Source organism: Mobula birostris, chromosome 20, assembly GCF_030028105.1.
Source record: "Mobula birostris isolate sMobBir1 chromosome 20, sMobBir1.hap1, whole genome shotgun sequence".
Taxonomy (NCBI): domain Eukaryota; kingdom Metazoa; phylum Chordata; class Chondrichthyes; order Myliobatiformes; family Myliobatidae; genus Mobula; species Mobula birostris.
In genome coordinates, this window is record NC_092389.1 from 9306694 (window position 1) to 9328191 (window position 21498).

Here is a 21498-nt window from a genome sequence, read left to right on the forward strand (position 1 = left end):
CTTTCACTTAATTCACTAACTATACAGTTGATATTGGCTGTCCAAGTTTTAAAGTTTGATGCCAGAGACCAAATACACAGCTGACTTTATCTAGATTTAAACAAAGTGACACATTGCATTTTTAGATCAATGGTGTTTGACAAGGTTTGATTCATAACGGTATATTCAGAATCACATCACACACCAAATGCTGGAGGAACTCAGCAGGCCAAATACAACATCCCTGGAACTTTTAATGTAGAAAGTATCGGCAAAAACTTGAGGTGAGGAGGGATCATGACTAGAGCTCTGGGCTAATACTTCACTGAAAATTTGAAATTTTCAAACACATTTACTTCTCTGAGCTCAATTCTTTCTACCTTACATCTTCAAGAAACCTCAGAGAGAAATGGGAAGATGGAAGTATACTTGCATTATAAAACATAGGACACTTTGAATAAAAGAATCTCTGGTAGTATTTAATGTTTTGTGTTTTTTTAAGAGAATGTTAATTTCATATTTTTCTCTACAGGTGTTTGCTTGTTTACTTATAAATAATGTCTCTTTCTTGCTGACGATCAAGGCAGACACACCTCAAGGATGTGTGACCTACTCTCTGTACACTCACGACTGTGTACACAACTAACTGCCATCTATAAATTTGCCAATGACATAGCAATTATTGGCAGAATCTCAGATAGTGATGAGAAGGGTACAAGAGTGAGATAGATCAGCTGGTTGAGTAGTGCCTTGCACTCGATGTCAGTAAGACCAAGGGATTGACTATGGAAGGGATCAGAAGTGGAAAGGGTGAGCAGTTTCAAGTTCCTGGTGTTAACAGTTCTGAAGATCTATCCTGGGCCCAACATATTGATGCAATTGTGAAGAAAGCATGCCACTGGCTATATTTCATTGGAAGTTTGAGGAGATTTGGTATGTCACCAAAGACTCCAGCAAGTGACTTCAGATGTACCGTGGTGAGCATTCTGGCTGATTACACCACTGTCTGGTATGGACGGGCCACTGCAGAGATTTGTAAGCTCGACCAGCTCCATCATGAATGCTAGCCTCCCCAGCATTGAGGATATCTTCAAAAGACAATGCTTCAAGAAGGCGGCATCCATCCTGAAGGTCTCTCTCCATGCAAGACACATCCTATTTTCATTCCTACCAAGAAAGGAGGAGGTACAGGAGCCAGAAGATGCACACTCAACATTTTAAGAACGGCTTCTTCCCCTCCACCATCAGATTTCTGAATGGTCCATGAACGTTACCTCACTATTTTGTTCTCTTTTTGTACTATTTATTTATTTTAATATATTATTATTGTAATTTATAGGAATTATTATATATTGCACTGTACTACTGCTGCAAAACAACAGATTTCAGACATACAGTACTTTGCAAAAGTCTTCAGTGAGTGAGCCCTCCATCAGTCAGGGTCAACCATGGATATTGCATCTGAGCTGCCTCGATACATAAGCCTGAGCAGTACAATATGGACAGCAAGCTATTGCCTGTGCAGCAAGCCCCCCCCACTCCTTGCATCCGATAGACCCAAAGGAATGGCAGAGACCGATACAGTTTGTTACCAGCAATGTTGCAGGAGTTACCAGTCAGTGTTGAACTCAATATAGGACTGTTTAGGGACTCCAGCTCTGGATTTTTCCCTCGGGGTATACTCCCAAAGCCTTCCTCATGAGTGGGTATAACCACAAGGCAGCGGTGGTTTGAGATCAGAGTTTTCCTTCTCCTAGGTGAGCTGCCAGCCATGGTTGACAAGCCCCATCTGCCCGAAACAACTGGTTTTAAGGTGTCAGTAATCTGCCTTTGCCCCTTCTGTCAATGGAAGTAGTTCTGCCACACTGAGTGGCTAAGCCACATGTGAAGGCCAGGAGTTAGACTTGATTGTCAGAGGCTAGCTGAAGTGTATGCCATTGGGAGCATTTAATAGATCGTGGGAGCTTGTCCTCATTACTACCCCCAGCTATAATATAGTGAAGGTGCCTAAGACTTTTCTACAGTACTGTATTTACCAACTGGAGCAGAGAGCGAAAATTTTGTGGGAGCAAAGGACGTTGGGGATGGTGAGAGTGGAGCACCGTGGGAGGAGCGTGGGGCAGGTGCAGACACACCCAGCCTTGAGACACCAGGTAAGGTTATTTGATTCCAAGCAATTGGTTTATTGATTATTACACAATGCCCCTCTGGTACTTCCCCCTCCATCACCTCTCCCTTCCTCTTTTCTCAACCATGATTCCCCTCTCCCTGCCCCCTTCCACAGTCCACAATAGAGACACATATTAGAATCAGGATTATCATTACTCACATATGTCATGAAATTTGTCGTCTTTTTGCAACAGCAGTACAGTGCATAAAACATAGATAAAATTACTACAGTACTGTGCAAAAGTCTGAGGCACCCAAGCCATATATATGTGCTGAAGACTTTTGCACAGTACTGTATGTCAGCAATTATAAACCTGATTGTGATATGAAGGAGGCCATTCAGACCATTGGGTCCACTGCGACTCCCAACCGCGTCCTCATCAGTCCCATTCCCCCGCATCATTTCCTTGTGGACGGACGTACAGCTTATTCTCATTCAGATGCTATCAGTTTAAAAAAAAATCATCCTTATTGGGAGACTACAGTCGGTGCGGATTCGTAATAACACCTCCTCGCTGATGATCAACATATGCACATCAGAAGTATGCGTATTTAGCCCATTGCTGAACTCTATAGTGATAACTGTGTGGTTAGGCACAGTTGTTGGCAGAATCTCAAGTAGCAACAAGGAGGTGTCCAGGAGCGAGACAGAGTGGCTAGTTGAGTTGATTCACAACAACAACCTTGCACTCAATAACAGCAAGACAAAGGAATTGATTGTGAACTTCAGGAAGTGGATATCAGGAGAACACACATCAGTCTTCATTGAGGGGTTAGTGCTGGAAAGGGTGAGCAGTTTCAAGGTCCTAGCCATCAAGATCTTGAGGTCCTGAGCGAAAAGAAAACGTATCATGTGTTGGGCCCAAGTATCCATTGATGCAATCATGAAGAAGTTATGCCAGTGGCTGTACTTCATTAGGAGTATGAGATTTGGTATATCACCAAAGACTCTTGCAAATTTCTACAGATGTACATGGAGAGCATTCTGATTGGTTGCATGACTGTCTGACATGGAGGCACCAATGCTCAGATTCAGAAGAGGCTACAGAGGACTGTAGATTTAGCCAGCTCCATCATCAGTATAACTCTCCTTGCCATTGAGGACATCTTCAAATGGCAATACCTTAAGAAAATGCCATCCAATATTAAGGACTCTCACCATCCAGGACATGTCTTCTTCTCATTACTACATCAAAGAGGAGGTACCAGAGCCTGAAGACCCACACTCAACATTTGAAGAGCAGTCTCTTCTCCTCTGCCATCAAATTTCTAATTGGTTCATGAACACTACCTCCCTATTCCACTTCTGCACTGTTCACTTTTTCATGTCTTACACAAAACATCAAATTTCACAGCATCTCAGTGATAATAAACCTGATTCTGATATATTTGCTAAGAGTAATTTCAAGAAGCCAATTGACTTTTAGGGTGTAGAAGGAAAATCCAACCATAGACACATGGAGGGACATGCAGACCCTCATAGACACCATCCAAGGTCTAGATCAAATCCCATTGTCTGGAGATGTGAGGCTGCTGACCTGAGCAATTCCAGAAGCCCTTTCTTTCCCCTTCCTTTCCAGTCCTGCTGAATAATCAGTAAACTCTAAGACCTGGGCCTCAATACCTCCTTGTGCAATTGGATCTTGATTTTGTCACTTGCAGACCCCAGTCAGTTCGGATTGGCCAAAACATCTCCTCCACGGTCTCCATCAGCACAGGAGCACCACGGGATGTGTGCTTACTCCCCCACTCTACTCACTCTAAGACCAAGTTTGCTGATGACATGAGTGGTGGGCCATAACAGAGGTGGTGATAAATCAGCATGTAGGAGGGAGATTGAAAACTTGACTGAGTGGTGTAATAACAACAACCTCTCACTCAATGTCAATAGGACCAAGGAACTGATTGTAGATTTCAGGAGAGAGAACCCAGAGGTCCATGAGCCAGTACTCATCAGAGGATCAGAGGTGGAGAGGGTCAGTAACTTTAAATTCCTCAGTGTCACTATCTCAGAGGATCTGTCCTGGACCTATCGTATAAATTTTATTGAAAGGAAAGCACACAGTGCCACTATTTCCTCAGGAGCCTGCGGATATTGGCAAACTTCTATAGATGTGTGGTGGTAAATGTGCTGACTGGCTGCTTCCGCCTGGTATGGGAACACCAATGCCTTTGAGCAGAAAATCCTACAAAAGTGGATTTAGCCCAGTACATCACCTCCAAAACCCTTCCAACCATTGAGTTCATCTACATGAAATGTTGCAGTAGAAAAGCAGCATCTGTCATCAAAGATCCTCACCAACCAGGTCACGCTCTTTACTCGCTGCTGCCATCAGTTAGAAGGTACAGGTGCCTCAGGACTCACGCCACCAGGTTCAAGAACAGTTACTACCCCTCAATCATCAGACTCTTGAACAAAAGGGGATGACTGCACTCATTGTGTTTCTAGTGCTCCCACAACCGATGGCCTCACTTTAGCTGTGTACATACATCTATTGCTGCTTCTGGACACATCTTCAGTGATGTTCCTGGAATCATCGGGTGTTTCGGGTCTTTCAACATCATACAACCTCCTCCAGGTGACCCACCCGGGGCTGATCAGACCCCAGCTTGTGTCCAGATGGCTAGCTACTTATGACTCCATGGCTCCCCTCTTTTGAGCCACAGCCATCTTGAGGCCCTCTCTGCCGCATTGGTGGTACTGCGGATGGCTCTCCTCTTCCTCTCTCCCTCGATGCCCAAAATGCTGAAGGCTAAAGAACGGGCTATGAATCCCCTACAACCAACCTCGACTGGGAGACACCTCGCTCTCCATCCAGCCTGCTGATAGTTGCTGACCAGTCCTGCGTACTTGGAGAGCTTCCTTTCAAAGGCCTCCTCCAAGCTATCTTCCCATGGGACTCAGCTCCAGCAGCACCACTTGCTTAGTAGACTCAGACACTAGGGCAATGTCTGGTTGCAGGGTGGTGGCTGCGATATGGTTGGGGAACTTCAGCTGCCCTTCGAGGTCCACCAACAGCTGCCAGTCCCTTGCAGAGGTCAGAATGCCTGCAGGTGTCCATTTGGCAGGTACTGGTTTCTCCCCAGCTCTGACAAAGGCAATGGTCTGCTTGGAGGATCGGGACCGCTTCGCCCACTCAACTCCTGCACTGACGGCTTCAGCGATGGTCTTCAGGACCTGATCATGCTTCCACCTGTACCGTCCCTCACCAAGTGCCCTTGCACAGCCGCTGAGGATGTGCTCCAGAGTTCCTCGCTTGGAGCACAGTGGGCACGCAGATGACTCTGCCTTGCCCCATGTGTGCAGGTTTGATGGGCTTGGAAGCACATCGTACACTGCCTGGATGAGAAATTGGATGCGGTGTGGTTCGGCTTTCCAAAGATCAGCCCAGGTCACTTTCCTCCCAACCGCATTCTTCCATCTTGTCCAAGCTCCCTGTTGCTTCGTTCCCACCGTCTTGCAGGCTCTCATCTCCTCCACTACTGCTCTCACCTCCTCCTGAACTAGACGACGCCTTTCCTTCCCCTGGTGTCCATTTGGGGAGTTGGAAAGGATCCTAGCCCAGCTCGGCCTTGTGTGACCACTCCCACCAGCCTCCTGTGACGCAGCCTCGCCTCTGCCTCCTGAACAGCTTCCTCTGCCCTCCACTTCCTGCCAGTACTTACTTGGATCCCTGCTCTAGCCACCTTCGGGTCACTTGAGTCCTTATACTGTAGCACTTCTCTGGCTCTTGTTACCTTGAATTCTTCCTCCAAGGATTTGAAGGGCAGTTGCAGTTTGTTGTGGTGTCCATAGAGTGTGATGCTGCTCAGGCTCTTTGGCAGCCCCAGCCATCTCCTGAGGTGGTTGCTAAACCTCCTCTCTGAGGTTTCGACTGTCGAGATCGGAACTGCATAGACGAGGAGGGGCCACAGGATTCTGGGAAGAATGCCATGCTGATACACCCAGGCTTTAAACTTCCCAGGTAGGCCAGACTTGTCCACAGATTTCAGCCAGCCATCCAACTCGGTGCAGGTGCCTGAATGGATGTTGTGTCCCTCAAAGAGCTGTCAAAAACTTTGCCTAAGCTCTTGACTGGCTTTTCTGTGATGGTTGGGATGGCTGTGCCTGCGATGCTGAACCGGCACTTGTTCTCCACCTTCCCTTTCCTCAGCACTATCGATCTTGATTTGGCAGGTTTGAAACTCATCCGGGCCCACTCCACCAGCTTTCCGAGGCCTTGCAGAATCCTCCGGCAGCCTGGGACTGATTCTGTGGTGACTGTGAGGTCATCCATGAATGCCCTGATAGGTGGTTGCCGTTGAACGGAATTCATTCTGGGCCCTCTGCACTCTGGTTCAGCAGACTTAGTGAGCATGTTCATGGCTAGGGAGAACAGTGTCACTGAGATAGTGCACCCTGTGATGATGCCAATCTCCACCTTGTGCCAGGTTGATGTAATTGCTCCTGAAGAGACCCTCATCCTGAAGTTGCTGTAATAATCAGCGATAAGGTCTCTGATTCTGCTGGGGACGTGATATTTGGTCAGTGTGAGCTGCACCAGCTTGTGCGGAATGGAGCCATATGCATTTGCCAGGTCGAGCCACAACACTGACAGGTTGCCCTTGTTCTCTCTGGCCTCCCTGATGAGCTGTGTCACCACACCGATGTGCTCCAGACAGCCCGGCATCCCTGAAATGCCACCCTTCTGGACTGATGTATCAATATAGGTGTAAATACTCTTTATCTTGTTATTTCATGCTTGTTATTTATTGCTATTTATTTATATTTGCATTTGCACAGTGTTGTTCATTGATCCTGTTTATAGATTTGTTAAGTATGCCCGCAGGAAAAGGAATCTCATGGTTGTATGTGGTGACATGTATGCACTTTGATAATAAATTTTACTTCGAACTTTGAAGGGTCTTGGCCTGAAACATCAATTGTTTATTCCTTTCCGTAGATGTTGTTTGACCTGCTGGGTTCCTCCAGCATTTTGTGTGTGTTACTTCCAGAATCTGCCTCTTTCTTTTGGATTTCCAGCACTCACATTATTTTACTTTCATACTAAAACAAGTGCTGGTCCGCATTAGGTGTGTAAATCGTATGTACACAGAGGCTGATGGAAATCCACAACCCTTCCAGAAGCTATTTGAGACTGAAGTCATTTAAATTGCTTGAAAATGGATTGACACGTTTAACAAAAACACTTCAAATGCTGGAAATCTGAAACAAAAGCAGAAAAGATTGGAAAACCTTAGCAGGTGGAAAGAAAATAAGTAAATTTTTTGGATCTGCAGGTTTTCGGGAGAGAGAGATGCAAGTTAATTTTCATTTGGAGATTAAGCAGGGGAGAGATGTCAGAATCAGATTTAATGTGCTGGTATATGTCATGAAATTTGTTGTCTTTGCGGCAGCAATACAATGCAATACATAATGAAAGAGAGAGGTGAATTACAGTAAGTGTGTGTGTAGTTTTTTGCAAATAAAACAATGTGAAGTGTTTTTATGTTTAAGAAAAAACATAACTCATTTATTGTACTCCACACACTGAGCACAAAGCACGGCAACCCAACTTTATGTAATTATATCGTCACGTCAGATCAGCCTCTTAAAGTGAAACCCCAACTCAATGTTGGTAGTTGTAGATATGGCAAAGTTATTTCCCATGGTAGGGGAGCCTAGGACAAGAGGGCATGACTTCAGGATTGAAGGACGTCCACTTAGAACAGAGATGCAGAGAAATTACTGTAATCAGAGGGTGGTAAATCTGTGGAATTTGTTGCCACAAGCAGCTGTGGAGGCCAAGTCATTGGGTGTATTTAAGGCAGAGATAGATAGGTTCTTGATTAGCCAGGGCATCAAAGGGTATCGGGAGAAGGCAGGGGAATGGGGATGACTGGAAGAATTGGATCAGCCATGATTGAATGGCGGAGCAGACTTGATGGGCCGAATGGCCTCCTTCTGCTCCTGTATCTTATGGTCTTGTAATTATGTATGCGTCTACCAATTACATTGCCCTACACATGCCCCCCAACCGCAGAATTCATGAAAACTGGCATTGTGAGCCAGTCTGGAGCTCGGAGGAGCTGTCTGACTCGGGTCCCATGTTCCATGGGTGGAGGAACAGCAGGTGCCTCTGGCTCACCCAGAGGTGCGCTGACACGCTTATGGTCACATTGTAACTCCAGGGGCAAGGTAGCAGAATCCTCCAAATCTTGGTGGGCCGGTTTAAGGCGATCTACCAAAATACATAAAGGCTTACCCCTCTTTATGATAAAAGTCTCTTTTCTCCATTCCAAAATGTGGATTGGGCCTTCATAGGGGATGTTGGTGTGCATCATGGTGGATGAAAACAAACGAGATGGAATGTAGGTCAACAGGAACCCAAGAGTGCTGTCCGCCATGATGGGAGGTAGGAATAGGTGCAAACAATTAGAATTTACTGAGGAGAGTGGAACACTGTTGAGAGGCCAAGCAGGCCGTTCTGGCATCAGGAATGAAATCACCTAACAGTTGTAACGGCTGCCCGTATACCAACTCAGCCGCGGACGACTGCAGGTTTTCTTTTGGAGCTGTTCTGAGCCCCAGCAGGACCCATGGGAGACGATCATGCCAACACTCATCCAACAGGGAAGCCCTCAGAGCAGCCGTTAAGGAGCAGTGAAGCCCCTCACATAGACCATTGAACTGCAGGTGATAGGCCGTGGAGTGATGTAGCCTAACACCGAGGTTCTGGGCCGTCACAGCCCAGAGGTCTAATATGAATTGGGGACCGCGGTCATAGGAAACATCAGGCGGAGTGCCACAGTGAGCAATCCAGATGCTGGTGAACACCTGGGCCACGTCTGCAGCCATCGCCGATGCCATAGGGACAACTCCTGGCCATCTGTTGGTATGGTCAACCGTGGTAAGGAGGTGCGTGAAACCACGGGAGAGTGGGGAATAGGGTCAACCAGATCCATGCTGACGTGGTCAAACTGTCGCTCAGGAATCTCAAAGGTGCCAGTGGCGCCTGGAGATGACGGGTATTCTTTGCCCACCGGCACTCCACCCAGGCTGCACTCCAATCACACACGTCCTTTCAAAGGCTGTGCCACGCAAACTTTAGTGCAACCAATTTTTGTGAGGCCTTCCGGCCCGGATGTGAAAGGCTGTGTATGGAGTCAAAAACAATTCATCTCCAGTCTGCGGGTCAATGGGGTGAGGGCAACCGGTCGAGACATCGTACAGGAAAGAAACCCCAGCTTCCCTGAAATTAATGTCAGCCAACTGCAGGCCCATGACTGCTGTTCGGTAAGCCGTTCGGTAATATTTTTCTCCTTGATATATGTTGTATATCAGTTGTGAATTCTGATATGTAGGCCAGGTGGCGTTGCTGCCAAGCAAACCAAGGGTCTGATAGTTTGGCCATTACATGCATGAGGGGTTTGTGATCAACGAACTCTGTGAAATGGTGACCCTCTAGAAGAAAACAAAAATGGCAGACAGCCAGACAGAAATGGAGAAGCTCACGGTCAAACATGCTGTACTTCCTTTTGGGGGGACGGAGCTGCTGACTGAAGAAGGGGAGCGGCTGCCACGCACCTCTGACCATCTGCTCGTACCTAGCAGCCACAGCATAGTCTGAAGCGTCAGTAGTAATGGCTATAGGTGCGTTGGGGAGTGGGTGCATCAGTCAAGTCGCATTAGAAGAGCTTGTTAGATGTCTTTGGCTGGTCATGTCTGCTGACCAATCAAGCATGTGATTAGGGGTATTGCCTTTAATCGCACTATACAGGGGGGAGCATAAGTTCAGCAGCTTGCGAGACGAAGGGATGATAGAAATTCACCATGCCTAAGAACTCCTGTAGTTTTTTCAGTAGTGCAGGGCAATGGGAAATCCATAATAGTGGCTACTTTTGATGGGAGGAGTTATGCACCTTCTGCGGAGGTGCGGTGGCGGGAAAGTCGATGGTTGACAGTCTAAGCTGGCACTTAGCTGGGCTAATAATCAGCCCATCTTGGCTTAAGCCCTCAAATTGTGCAGAGGTGAGCTATGTTTTCCAATTTGGATACACGGGAGATGAGTATTTCATCCAGGTAAATAAAAATGAAGTCTGTAAGTCTCTTAGTATGGAGTACATAGACTGTTGGAAAATCTGTGCTGCATTTTTCAGTCTAAATGGCATGCGCAGAAACTCAGATGCCAAAAGGGGTTATCACAGCCATTTTGGGAATGTTCCCTGAGCACATAGGCACCTAATCATAACTGCTAACTAAGCCGACTTTGGAAAAAATTAACTTTGTGGCTAAACGTGCAGAAAAGTCTTGGATGTGTGAGACTGGGTGGCAATCCGGGGGGCGGGGGGCGGTGACCTCCTTAAGGCGTTGATAATCGCCACATGGGCAGCAACCACCATCAGACTTACAGACCATATAGATGGGCGAACCCCAGGGGTTATTCGACTTGCATATGCTGCCGAGTCTTTTCATGTTGGCAAACTCTGCCTTCACGGTTGCCAGCTTTTCTGGGTCCAGTCTACACGTTTGGGCATGGACTGGCAGGCCAGTTGTGGGACTGTCATGCTTGACCCCATGTTTTGTGACTAGTGGAGAATGTGGCTTAGTGAGGTTTGGGAGTTTGCCCAGCAGTCGAGTAAGCTCACATACGGTGGTGCATGCTCTTGACAGAGTCGTTGTGGAGAACTTACTGGGGGAGCAGGGTAATGATTCAAAATCATTTTCATCCACATGCAGGCAGTTTTTAAGATCGACTAATGGTCCTTGGGCACACAGGGAATCTGCACTGAGCAGAGGTCTAGCCAGTTTAGCCAGGACTAAGTCGCATGTGTAACGTTGTCCACTGAAGCAGATCATCACCTGTTGTGTCCCGTAAGTCTGGATCCTGCTGCTGTTGGCGGCCTCCAGCGAGGTTTTGTCACTCCTTGCCTTCTCGTCAATAGGTGATGACAGCAGCACACTCACTTGAGCACCCCTGTCACACAGGAAGGGTCCCCCTGAAAGGGTGTCAGTAATGAACAGTAGCCGTCCCTGGCAGCTGGAACCCACAGTGTTCACAGACCTCTGATGTCCCAATGCCCTGGGCACTGTCAAAACTGCAAGGCAGTCGGCACTTCCTAGCATTCATACCAAAGCAAGTGCGGTTAAAAACACAGACCCGGTGCTGTCTCTTTGGAGGCCTTACTGACAGGCTTATTGAGGTAGAGAAAGGATGAGGGATGATGCACCACTGCCTGGCTGATGGGAGACGATCAGCCATTTTAGTAAGCTCTCTTTCGTCCTTTACAGGTGCATTAACAAGGGCTCTGCGAACTTGATCAGGTATTTGCTGCATGAAGAGTTGTTTAAAACGAGGATATTGATTTCCTGGGAGAGATAGCATGTAGTCCATTAGCCATGGAGAGCAACTGTTTGGTGTGCTGAAACTCTGATAGTCCAGAAGTCTGAACAGGGCGAGTTTTCAGTGATCGGTATTTATCATGTTCAGGCATCTGTTCAAGTAGACTCACCACTCTCACAGCCGTGGAGTTGCTGAGTGATGCTACCACAGAGAAATATTTGCTGTTGTCAGTGGAGATTTCTCGCAGCATAAATTGGGCCTCAGCTTGAACAAACCACACAACGACATTTTGCTCCCAAAACTGGCCGTTTCAAAGTGACTGCATTAGCCGACATGTTGAATAACTCTGGAATCGTTCTTGAGCATTGAAGTCACCAATGTAGGTTTCGGCAAATAAAACAACGTTAGGTATTTTTATGTTTAAGAAAAACCATAACAACTCATTTATTGTATTCCAAAACCTGAACACAAAGTGCGGTAACCCAACTTAATGAATTATGTCATCACGTCAAACCAGCCTCTGATGGTTGTCAATTATGTATATTTCCACCAATTACATTACTCTACATATGTGTGTATACATTTACAGTTGCAAGGAAAAGTTTGTGAACCCTTTGCAGTTACCTGGTTTTCTGCATTGATGTCTCATAAAATGTGATCTGATCTTCTAAGTCACAATAGTAGACAAACACAATCTGCCTCAGCTAGTAACACGCAAACAATTGCACTTGTTCTTGTCAATACTGAATACACCATTTAAACAATCAAAGTCCAGGTTCAACAAAGCATGTGAACCTCTGGGGTAGTGCCTTCTACGAAAGTTATTTGGAGTCAGGTGTTCCAGTCAATGAGATGAGATTGGAGGTGTGGGTTGCAGAGGTGTCCTGCCCTATGAAAAAGACACAGAAAGTCAGGTTACTGACAGAGCCTGCTCTTCTCAAGAAAGATCTGTTTATGTGCACCATGCCTCAATCAAAACAACTTTCAAAAGACCTTGGAAGAAGAATTGTAGAGATGCAGGAAGCTGGAAAAGGCTACAAAAGCATTTCTGAATACCTGAGTATTCATCAGTCCACAGTCTAGAGAAATTGTCTACAAATGGAGGAAATTTAGTACGGTTGCTACTCTCCTGAAGAGTGGGCGTCTTGCAAAGATCACACCAACAGCACAATGTGCATTGCAGAAAGAGGTGGAAAAGAACCCAAGGGTAACAGCAAAAGACCCGCAGAAATTTCTAAACTTGCTAAAAGTTTCAGTTCATGTGTCCCCCTATGAGAAAACACTGAACAAGAATGGTGTTCATGAAAGGACATCATGGAGGAAACCACTGCTTTCCAAAAAGAAGATTGCTGCACATCTCAAGTTTGCAAAAGACCACCTGGTTTTGGTGTTGGTGTGAGGTGTCCTTTTTCCTCCAAACATAGCGGTGTGCATTTCTACCAAAAAGTTCGACTTCTGTCTTATCTGCCCACAGAATATTGACCCGGAAGTGTTGTGGAACATCCAGATAATTGCAAAGTGTGGGCGCGGGTGTGTGTTGAATTGACTTTATTACATCCTTCACATACATGAGTTAAGATCTTTATGTTACGTCTCCGTCTAAATGTGCAATTTATAGTAATTTGTAATAAATAGTATGTAGAACAGGACAGTCAATTTAACATAGAAATACAAATGTATCAGTATGAAGTGATCAGTCTGATGGCCTGGTGGAAGAAGCTGCCCCAGAGCCTGTTGGTCCTGGCTTTTATGCTGCTGTACCATTTCCCAGATGGTAGCATCTGGAACAGTTTGTGGTTGGGGTGACTCGGGCCCCCAGTGATCCTTTGGGCCCTTTTTACACACCTGTCTCTGTAAATGTCCTGAATGGTGGGAAGTTCACATTTACAGATGCGCTGAGCTGTACATACCACTCTCTGTAGAGTCCTGCAATTGAGGGAAGTACAGTTCCCATACCAGGCAATGATGCAGTCAGTCAGGATGTCCTTAGGCTTTGGGGACTCATACCAAACTTCTTCAACCGTCTGAAGTGAAAGAGGCACTATTGTGTTTTTTTTCACCACACAGCGGGTATGTACAGACCACTTAAGATCCTTGGTGATGTGTATGCTGAGGAATTTAAAGCTGTTCATCCTCTGAACCCCAGATCCATTGATGCCAATAGGGATTAACCTGTCTCCATTCCTCCTGTAATCCACAACCAGCTCCCTTGTTTTTGTGACTTTGAGGGAGAGGTTGTTTTCTTGACACCACTGTGTCAGGGTGATGGCTTCTTTTCTGTAGGCTGCTTCATTATTATTTGACATCAGGCCAATCAATGTAGTATTGTCAGCAAATTTAATTTACAGATTGGAGTCGTGGGTGGCGACACAGTCATGGGTATACAGAGAGTAAAGGAAGGGTCTTAGGACACAGCCCTGAGGGGCTCCTGTGTTGAGGGGCAGAGGTGAGGAAGTCCACTCTTACCACCTACCAGCAATCTGACAGGAAATCCACAAGACAGGTGAAGGCTGAGGTCTCTGAGCTTCTTAAACGCAGCAGGCCAGGTGGCATCTCTAGGAAGAGGTACAGTCGACGTTTCGGGCTGAGACCCTTCGTCAGGACAAACTGAAAGAAGAGCTCGTAAGAGATTTGAAAGTGGGGGGGGGAGGGGGAGATCCAAAATAATAGGAGAAGACAGGAGGGGGAGGGATAGAGCCAAGAGCTGGACAGGTGATTGGCAAAGGGGATATGAGAGGATCATGGGACAGGAGGCCCAGGGAGAAAGAAAAGGGGGAGGGGGGGAACCCAGAGAATGAGCAAGGGGTATAGTGAGAGGGACAGAGGGAGAAAAAGGAGAGTGAGAGAAAGAATGTGTGTATATAAATAAATAAATAACGGATGGAGTACGGGGGGAGGTGGGGCATTAGCAGAAGTTTGAGAAGCCAATGTTCATGCCATCAGGTTGGAGGCTACCCAGACGGAATATAAGGTGTTGTTCCTCCAACCTGAGTGTGGCTTCATCTTTACAGTGGGGGAGGCCGTGGATAGACATATCAGAATGGGAATGGGACGTGGAATTAAAATGTGTGGCCAGTGGGAGATCCTGCTTTCTCTGGCGGACAGAGCATAGGTGTTCAGCGAAACGATCTCCCAGTCTGCGTTGGGTCTTGCCAATATATAGAAGGCTGCATCGGCCTCACTGCCATTCAGGGCCCCAGACAGTCCTTCCAGGTGAGGCAACACTTCACCTGTGAGTCGGCTGGGGTGATATACTGCGTCCGGTGCTCCCTATGTGGCTTTCTATATATTGGCGAGACCCGACGCAGACTGGGAGATCATTTCGCTGAACACATACGCTCTGTCCGCCAGAGAAAGCTGCATTTCTTGAGTTCCTGTTGGTTATCAGCTATGTAAGCTCTATCTTGCATGGTAAGTGCTGCACACATGGAACTGCTGATCCAGGGATTTTGGTTTGGATCGACGTTGACTGATTTTTTTTGTGGGGGGGATAACATCCTCGATGTACCTCCGGATGAAGCTCGTGATCCCATCCGTGAACTCGGAGACAATCTCATCACGAAAGACATTCCAAATGACATCATCAAAGTAGTCCTGTAGCATGGTGACCAATTGGTCGGACCAACAGTGGACGGTTTTAACTATGGCCGCCTCTTGTTTCAGCTTCTGCCTATACATTGGCAGCAGAAAGATTGAGGAGTGGTCAGACTTTCCAAACTGCGGACGGAGGAGTGCTTTGTAAGCATTGCGGAAGGGAGAGTAGCAGTGGTCGTGTGTGCTATCTCCCCGAGTGCTCACCTGGATGTGTTGACAAAACTTCAGAGAGACTTTAGACAGTGATGCTCTATTAAAGTCTGATAATGACGAAGGCAGCCTCTGAGTGTACAGCATCTTGGGTGCTGATGGCCTTGTACAGTTCCTTGAGAGCCTAGGTCAGTATCAGCCTGCAGTGGAATATACACAGCTATGATTATAACAGCCGTGAACTCCCTAGGCAACCAGAAAGGTCTACACAACAGCACAAGGTACTCCAGATCTGGGGAACAAAAGGATTTGAGGGCATGCATGTTCCGGGGGTCACACTAAGCATTATTGACCATGAAGTGTACCCCACCTCCTCTCTCTTCTCAGAGAGGTTTTTTGACCTGTCCGCCCAGAACAGGGAGAACCCAGAGGTGTGATCTGGTATCTCCTCCATCAACCAGGTCTCTGCGAAGCACAAAATGTTACATTCCTTTGTTTCCTACTGATAGGAGATTCTGGCTGTCAGTTCACACAGCTTGTTGTCCAGGGACTGAATGTTAGCCAGGAGCCTGCTCGGGAGCGGCAGCCGATTAGCACATTGTGTCAACCTCACCAGGACGCCGGCCCTTATCCCTCACCTCCGGCGCCGCTTCTGAGGTAGCAGCGGCGTAATAAATGAGCCTCCCATGGATCATGTAAGCAGGGGTTCTCCGTGTAGAAAAGGTGACACGTTGTGGGTAAACGCCATCTTCCCGATGTTCAGAAGAGTCAGTTTCTATCTGACGTGACTATCAGCTTCTTGAACAAGAAGTGCGAAGGAAATTGCAGAAGTTAGCAGTACTCTGTAAGTTTGGTATGGAGCTCACAACACAGCCGCCGTACGTGGTGCCATTTTGGTTATATATATATATCTATATCTCACTACCTCACATATATTAGTGAGGTAGTGTTCATGCATTCAATATCCATTCAGAAATTGAATGGCAGAGGAAAAGAAGCTATTCCTGAATCATCGTGTGTGTTTTCAGGCTTCTGTACCTCCTTCCTGATGGTAGCATTGAGAACAAGGCATGACCTGGGTGATGGTGGTCCTTAATGATGGATGCTGACTTTGAAGCATTATTCCTTGAAGATACCCTGGATATTATGAAGGCTAGTGCCTGTGATAGAGCTGCTGAAGTTTGCAACTCTCTGCAGCTTATTTTGATCCTGTGCAGTAGCCCCCCGCCCCATACCAGTCAGTGATGCAGTCAGTTAGAATGCTGTCCACGGTACACCTGTAGAAATTTGCAAGTGTCTTTGTATGGAGAAAATGTGTGTAGTAGGATGAGTCAGAGTCTGAAGGGGAACAGTTATAAGTATGTCGGTTTGTGTAATGAGTTGTTAATCGTAATGCGTTGGAACTTGCCCAGACTTGCATGGGTAGGATAAGAAAAACCTGGCCAACATGATTACATTGTTTACATTTACATTTACATCTTTTATTATTATATTGTAATTTGTTCTCTACTGTGCCTATTGTCTTGTTTATTATTGTACTGTCTTGCACTGTTTTGTGCACTTTATGTAGTCCCGTGTAGGCCTGAAGTCTAATGTAGTTTTATGTTGTTTCATGTAGCACCATGGTCCTGGATCGTTCTTTTGTTTGTACAGTGTACTGCACCAGCACTTGTGGTTGAAGTGACAATGAAAGTGACTTGACTTGACTAAAAATGAAAAATTTCTCAGTAAACTAAGCATGTAAGGCAGCACGTGTAGAAAGAGGAATAAGTTCCTACAGGCTGGTTCAAAATGATGGTGAAGCCAATGAAACTTTTCTGATAGAGTGAAGACATTTGGCAGGTGGAATAAGGTGATATGGTTCTAATTTGTTGCAGGTTCTGTCATACTGGGATTGTTGATGTACATAGAGGAAATGGATGACAGGCTGATAAAAGAGTATGGAAGAGCCTTGGAAGGAAGAGCATGCTATAGAATTTGATATTAATTCCTAAAAACTACATCATGCCTAAAAGGAAGACGAGGAGTCTTTGAGCTTGCATTGGATGTCATTGTAACATCACCTAGACCAATCAGAATCAGTTCCCACAGCTTGTTGTCCAGGAACTGAACGTTAGCCAGGAGTATGCTAGGGAGCGGCGGCCGATTAACACGCCATCGCAACCTCACCAGGACACTGGCCCTTCTCCATCGCCTCTGGCACCACTTCCGAAGTAGCAACAGCGTAATAGATTAGACTCCCATGGATCGCGTAAGCAGGGAGGCAGCACGTTGTGGGTAAATGCCATCTCCCCGATCCTGTGATGCCATCTTCTCACTGACATGTTCTGAAATTTTCTGCAGTACAGTGCACAACATAAAATTACTTTAACTTTCAAAAAAAAACTTGTTCAAAAAATGAATACTGAGAGTGTTCAAAGAGTGTTCAGAAATCTGATAGTGAAGTGGAAGAAGCTGTTCTTAAAATGTTGATTCAAAGATTCAAAATACATTTATTATCAAAGTAGGTATGCAGTGTACAACCCTGAGATTCATCTTCCCACAGACAGCCACTAAACAGAGGAACACCATGGAACCCATTCAAAGAAAAACAAACACACAACACACACAAAAAAAGAACCGATCATACAAACAGCAGAAGACACACAGAATATTAAACATCAAACCACAGAGTCCATGAAACAGTCCAGGAATGTTTAGTTTGGTTCAGTTCCGTTCACTTTAGTGCTGTGTCGTTCGTTGACTGCAGGCCGCAGTGCCAGTCCACCCTGATCAAAATCACATAAAGTAACAATAAAAAATGGAGTAACCAGAAGTACATATAACATGAATTTTAGGCTCTTGTACCACCACCTCCCATGGTAGTACAGCAATGAGGGCATGAACTAGATGGTGTGGGTCTTCAATGATGGATGTTGCCCTCTTGAGGCATCATCTTTTGAAGATGTCTTTAATGGCAGAGAGAGTTGTGCTTGTGATAGAGCTGGCTAAGTCTACAACCCTCTGCAGCTTCTTACATTCTGTGCATCGGAAGCTCCATGCCAGGCTGTGATGCAACCAGTCAGAATGCTCTCTACAGTACATCTGATGGAATATGCAAGAACCTTTGGTGACATACTAAGTCTCTTCAGAGTCCTAATGAAGTAGAGCTCCTGGCATGCCTTCTTTGTTATTGCATCAGTATGTTGGTTCCAGGGTAGATCTTAAGAGCTGTTGGCACCCAGGAACTTGAAGCTTCTCACTCTTTCCACTTCAGACCCCTTGATGAGGACTGGTGTGTGTTCTCCTGACTTCTGCTTCCTGAAGTCCACAATCAATCCCTTGGTCTTGCTGACATTGAGTGTGAGGTTGTTGTTGCAACACCACTCAACCAGCTGATCTCTCTTACTCCTGTCTGCTTCCTCTTCACCAGCTGAGATTCTGCCAACAACTATATTATCATTGGCAATCTTGGGGTTTTTGATCTGTGTGGAGCCATAGTCTTGAGTGTAGAGAGGGTAGAGCAGTGGGCTAAGCACATATCCTTGAGGTATTATCATTCCCCAGCAACTGGTCTCCTGATGAGGAAGTCATGGATCCAGTTGAAGAAGGAAGTACAGAGGACAAGGCTTTGAAGTTTGTTGATTAGTAATGAAGGGATGATGGTGTTGAACACCAAGCTCTAATTGATAAACAGTAGCCTGACGTATGTATTGCTGTTGTCTAGATGCTCCAAAGCCAAGTGGAAAGCCCGTGAGATTGGGTCCACTGTAGACCTGTTATGGTAGGTGTCAAATTGCAGTGGTCCAGGTCCTTGCTCAAGCAGTTAATTCTCTCAAAATACTTCATTGCAGTGAATGATATTTGTTTAGGGAGCTGACCCTGCTCTTCTTGGGATCCAGTATGATCCCAAGAAGCAGTGAGAGGTTGAAGATGTCTTGGAATACTCCAGTCGGTTGGTTGGCACAGATTTTCAGTACTTTGTCAGGTATACCATCAGGCCCTTTTGAAGGGGGTTCCGATGTTAGCCTTTGTAACAGGGATTACAGGATCACCAGATGCATCACAGCCATTTATGCTGTTAGGTTTTACCTTATAGGAGAATCATTGCACAAAACAAAGGTTTTCCAAGCACCATTTTATAATTATTTACAGAGGATTAGTAACAGAATAAGTGAATCTTAAGGATGTTTTATATTTTAAATTTTCTATTGAAATTAATTTTAAACCTATATCTTCCTTTGTCTGTAGCACCATTCATATGCAAGTTGATGGTGGCTGGGCCTCTTGTTGCTTCAAGGAAGATTCAGGAACCCCATGTGCTGTTAGTATCTCAGATTCATACATCTCCTACACATTTTGGTAAGTGTTGTATCATGCGATTTTTGTTATTACTTCCAAAGCCAAGATTTTTTTTCTCTCTCTTAAGAGAGAGTTCTGTGGAGTACGAAGTGTGGGTGAAGTTTAAATCAATGTCTGGATATGTGCTCCAAACTGGTGATACCCTATCATTGTACTCTTAAACACAAGAGATTCTGTAGACAGGAAATCCAGAGTAACACACACAAAATACAGGAGGAACTTGGCAGGTCAGGCAGCATCTATGAAAAGGAATAAAGAGTTGGCGTCCTGATGAATGGTCTCACCCCGTAACATTGACTCTTTATTCGTCTCTGCTGAGTTCCTCCATGTCTTTACAAACTTGAATTGACAAGCTTAATCACATTAAGTCACAAAGTAGGAAATGGCAAAGATAGCCAGGCTGAAGGAAAAGAATTGTCTGTGGTTGTAGCTGGACATTTCCAAATTGGGCATTTAGCTAGTAATCATGGTTGGGGAAAGATAGATGTGGTCAACGAGAGTTTGTCCTCTAATCCAGGGCTCTTCGGTATTAATTATTCTATTCATGTGTTGATACGATATGTGTTGAGTACAGAATGAGGGGAGCAGACAGCTTGTTCATAATCTTACCATGTGACATCCTGCGTTAAAAGAGCTGACATGCAAACATTGTCAGTGGCTTGCTTACATTTACACCTATTGAAATAAGGAAGGGTTTTTATCTGAAATCTTGTAGCTGGTTACAAACGAGCTGTAATAGTTGTCTGAACAAAATATATTGAAGAAGAAACAACGTATTTTTCAGTGAAATATAAAGTTTGGTGAACTAAAATACTTGTGCACATGCATATGTCATACTAGTGGTAGGCACGGCTGAGATTCAGACATGCAAGTCGTGATGTAAGGGATGAGGTCCACTGGGTAATTATTTCAACTTTTTAGAATCAGCTTGAAAGCACAGTATAGGCATTTATCTAAAAAGACGCAGGTTAATCAAGGGCACTTACTGTCTCTTTGTTAAAGGAAAGATTTTCTCTGACTAGATTAACTGAATTCTTGGACATGATAAGGAAGGCCAGTGTATTTAATGCAGACCATGCAAATTTTAATGTGGCAATGCCAAATTGGTTAAAAAGAAGACGGAGTGGCAACATAAATCCAAACTTGATTCTGTGACTGGAAACCCTAGTTGATTGGTATTGTTGCAACTGTAAGGTAGTTAGCCGTGTGATTTGAATGAACAAAAGGGCCTTCTATTGAATGCCCACAAAATTTTAAAGATACGTGGTTAAAAGGTAAATGCATTACTATCTTTAATTAGCTGTTTTATAGAATACGATAGCAGGGAAGTGAGTTATTTACAATGCTAATTACATTGAATATCCCTTACAGTTATGATCACCTGTCATGTATTTCTCTGATGTTTATATATTTTACTTCATGTTTCTTAATACCTTTTTGAATCTGAAGTTATTAATTATTCAAAACTATTCATGGATCTAGCATCAGGTAGCAGTGTCTATAGAAGTATTTCTGAACTTTACTGCCTAAAGGTCTGTTTTATTTTTTGGACACTCTGGGGCTTTTTTTTTCTATTTGGAAAATATGCTGTTGGTCTAGGCTGGATGATTGCATATCGTCTGTATGATTTCATATTGACCAATATGAGATCATCCACTCTAGACCAACAGCAAATTTTCCAATTCAGAAAAAAGCAAAAAATTCTCTTGGGAGAGCCCAAAAAATAAAACAGAGCTGTAAGCAGTAAGGTTTAGAAATATTTCTATTGACACTGGCACCTGATACTAGATCCATGAATAGTTTTGGATAATAAACTAATAATTTCAGATTGATTTCCAAAAGTTTCCCAATCACTTAATCTGTACATACCTTTCTGCAATTTAATACTTCATCTATGAGCCTGAATATCTCTGGGTCATTAATGAGTTTGGATATATGTTTT

The 21498-nt window shown here is 45.1% G+C and overlaps 1 protein-coding gene across 1 annotated transcript in view; it reads left to right on the forward strand.

Annotated features, from left to right (window-relative positions):
* The window catches only part of LOC140184916 (succinate dehydrogenase [ubiquinone] cytochrome b small subunit, mitochondrial-like), a 36870-nt gene that overhangs the window by 834 nt on the left and 14538 nt on the right, over positions 1-21498 (forward strand). The window contains exon 2 of the mRNA XM_072238115.1: positions 19446-19556. Within this exon, the coding sequence (XP_072094216.1) occupies positions 19446-19556 (111 nt within the window). The remainder of the gene's footprint in view (positions 1-19445; positions 19557-21498) is intronic.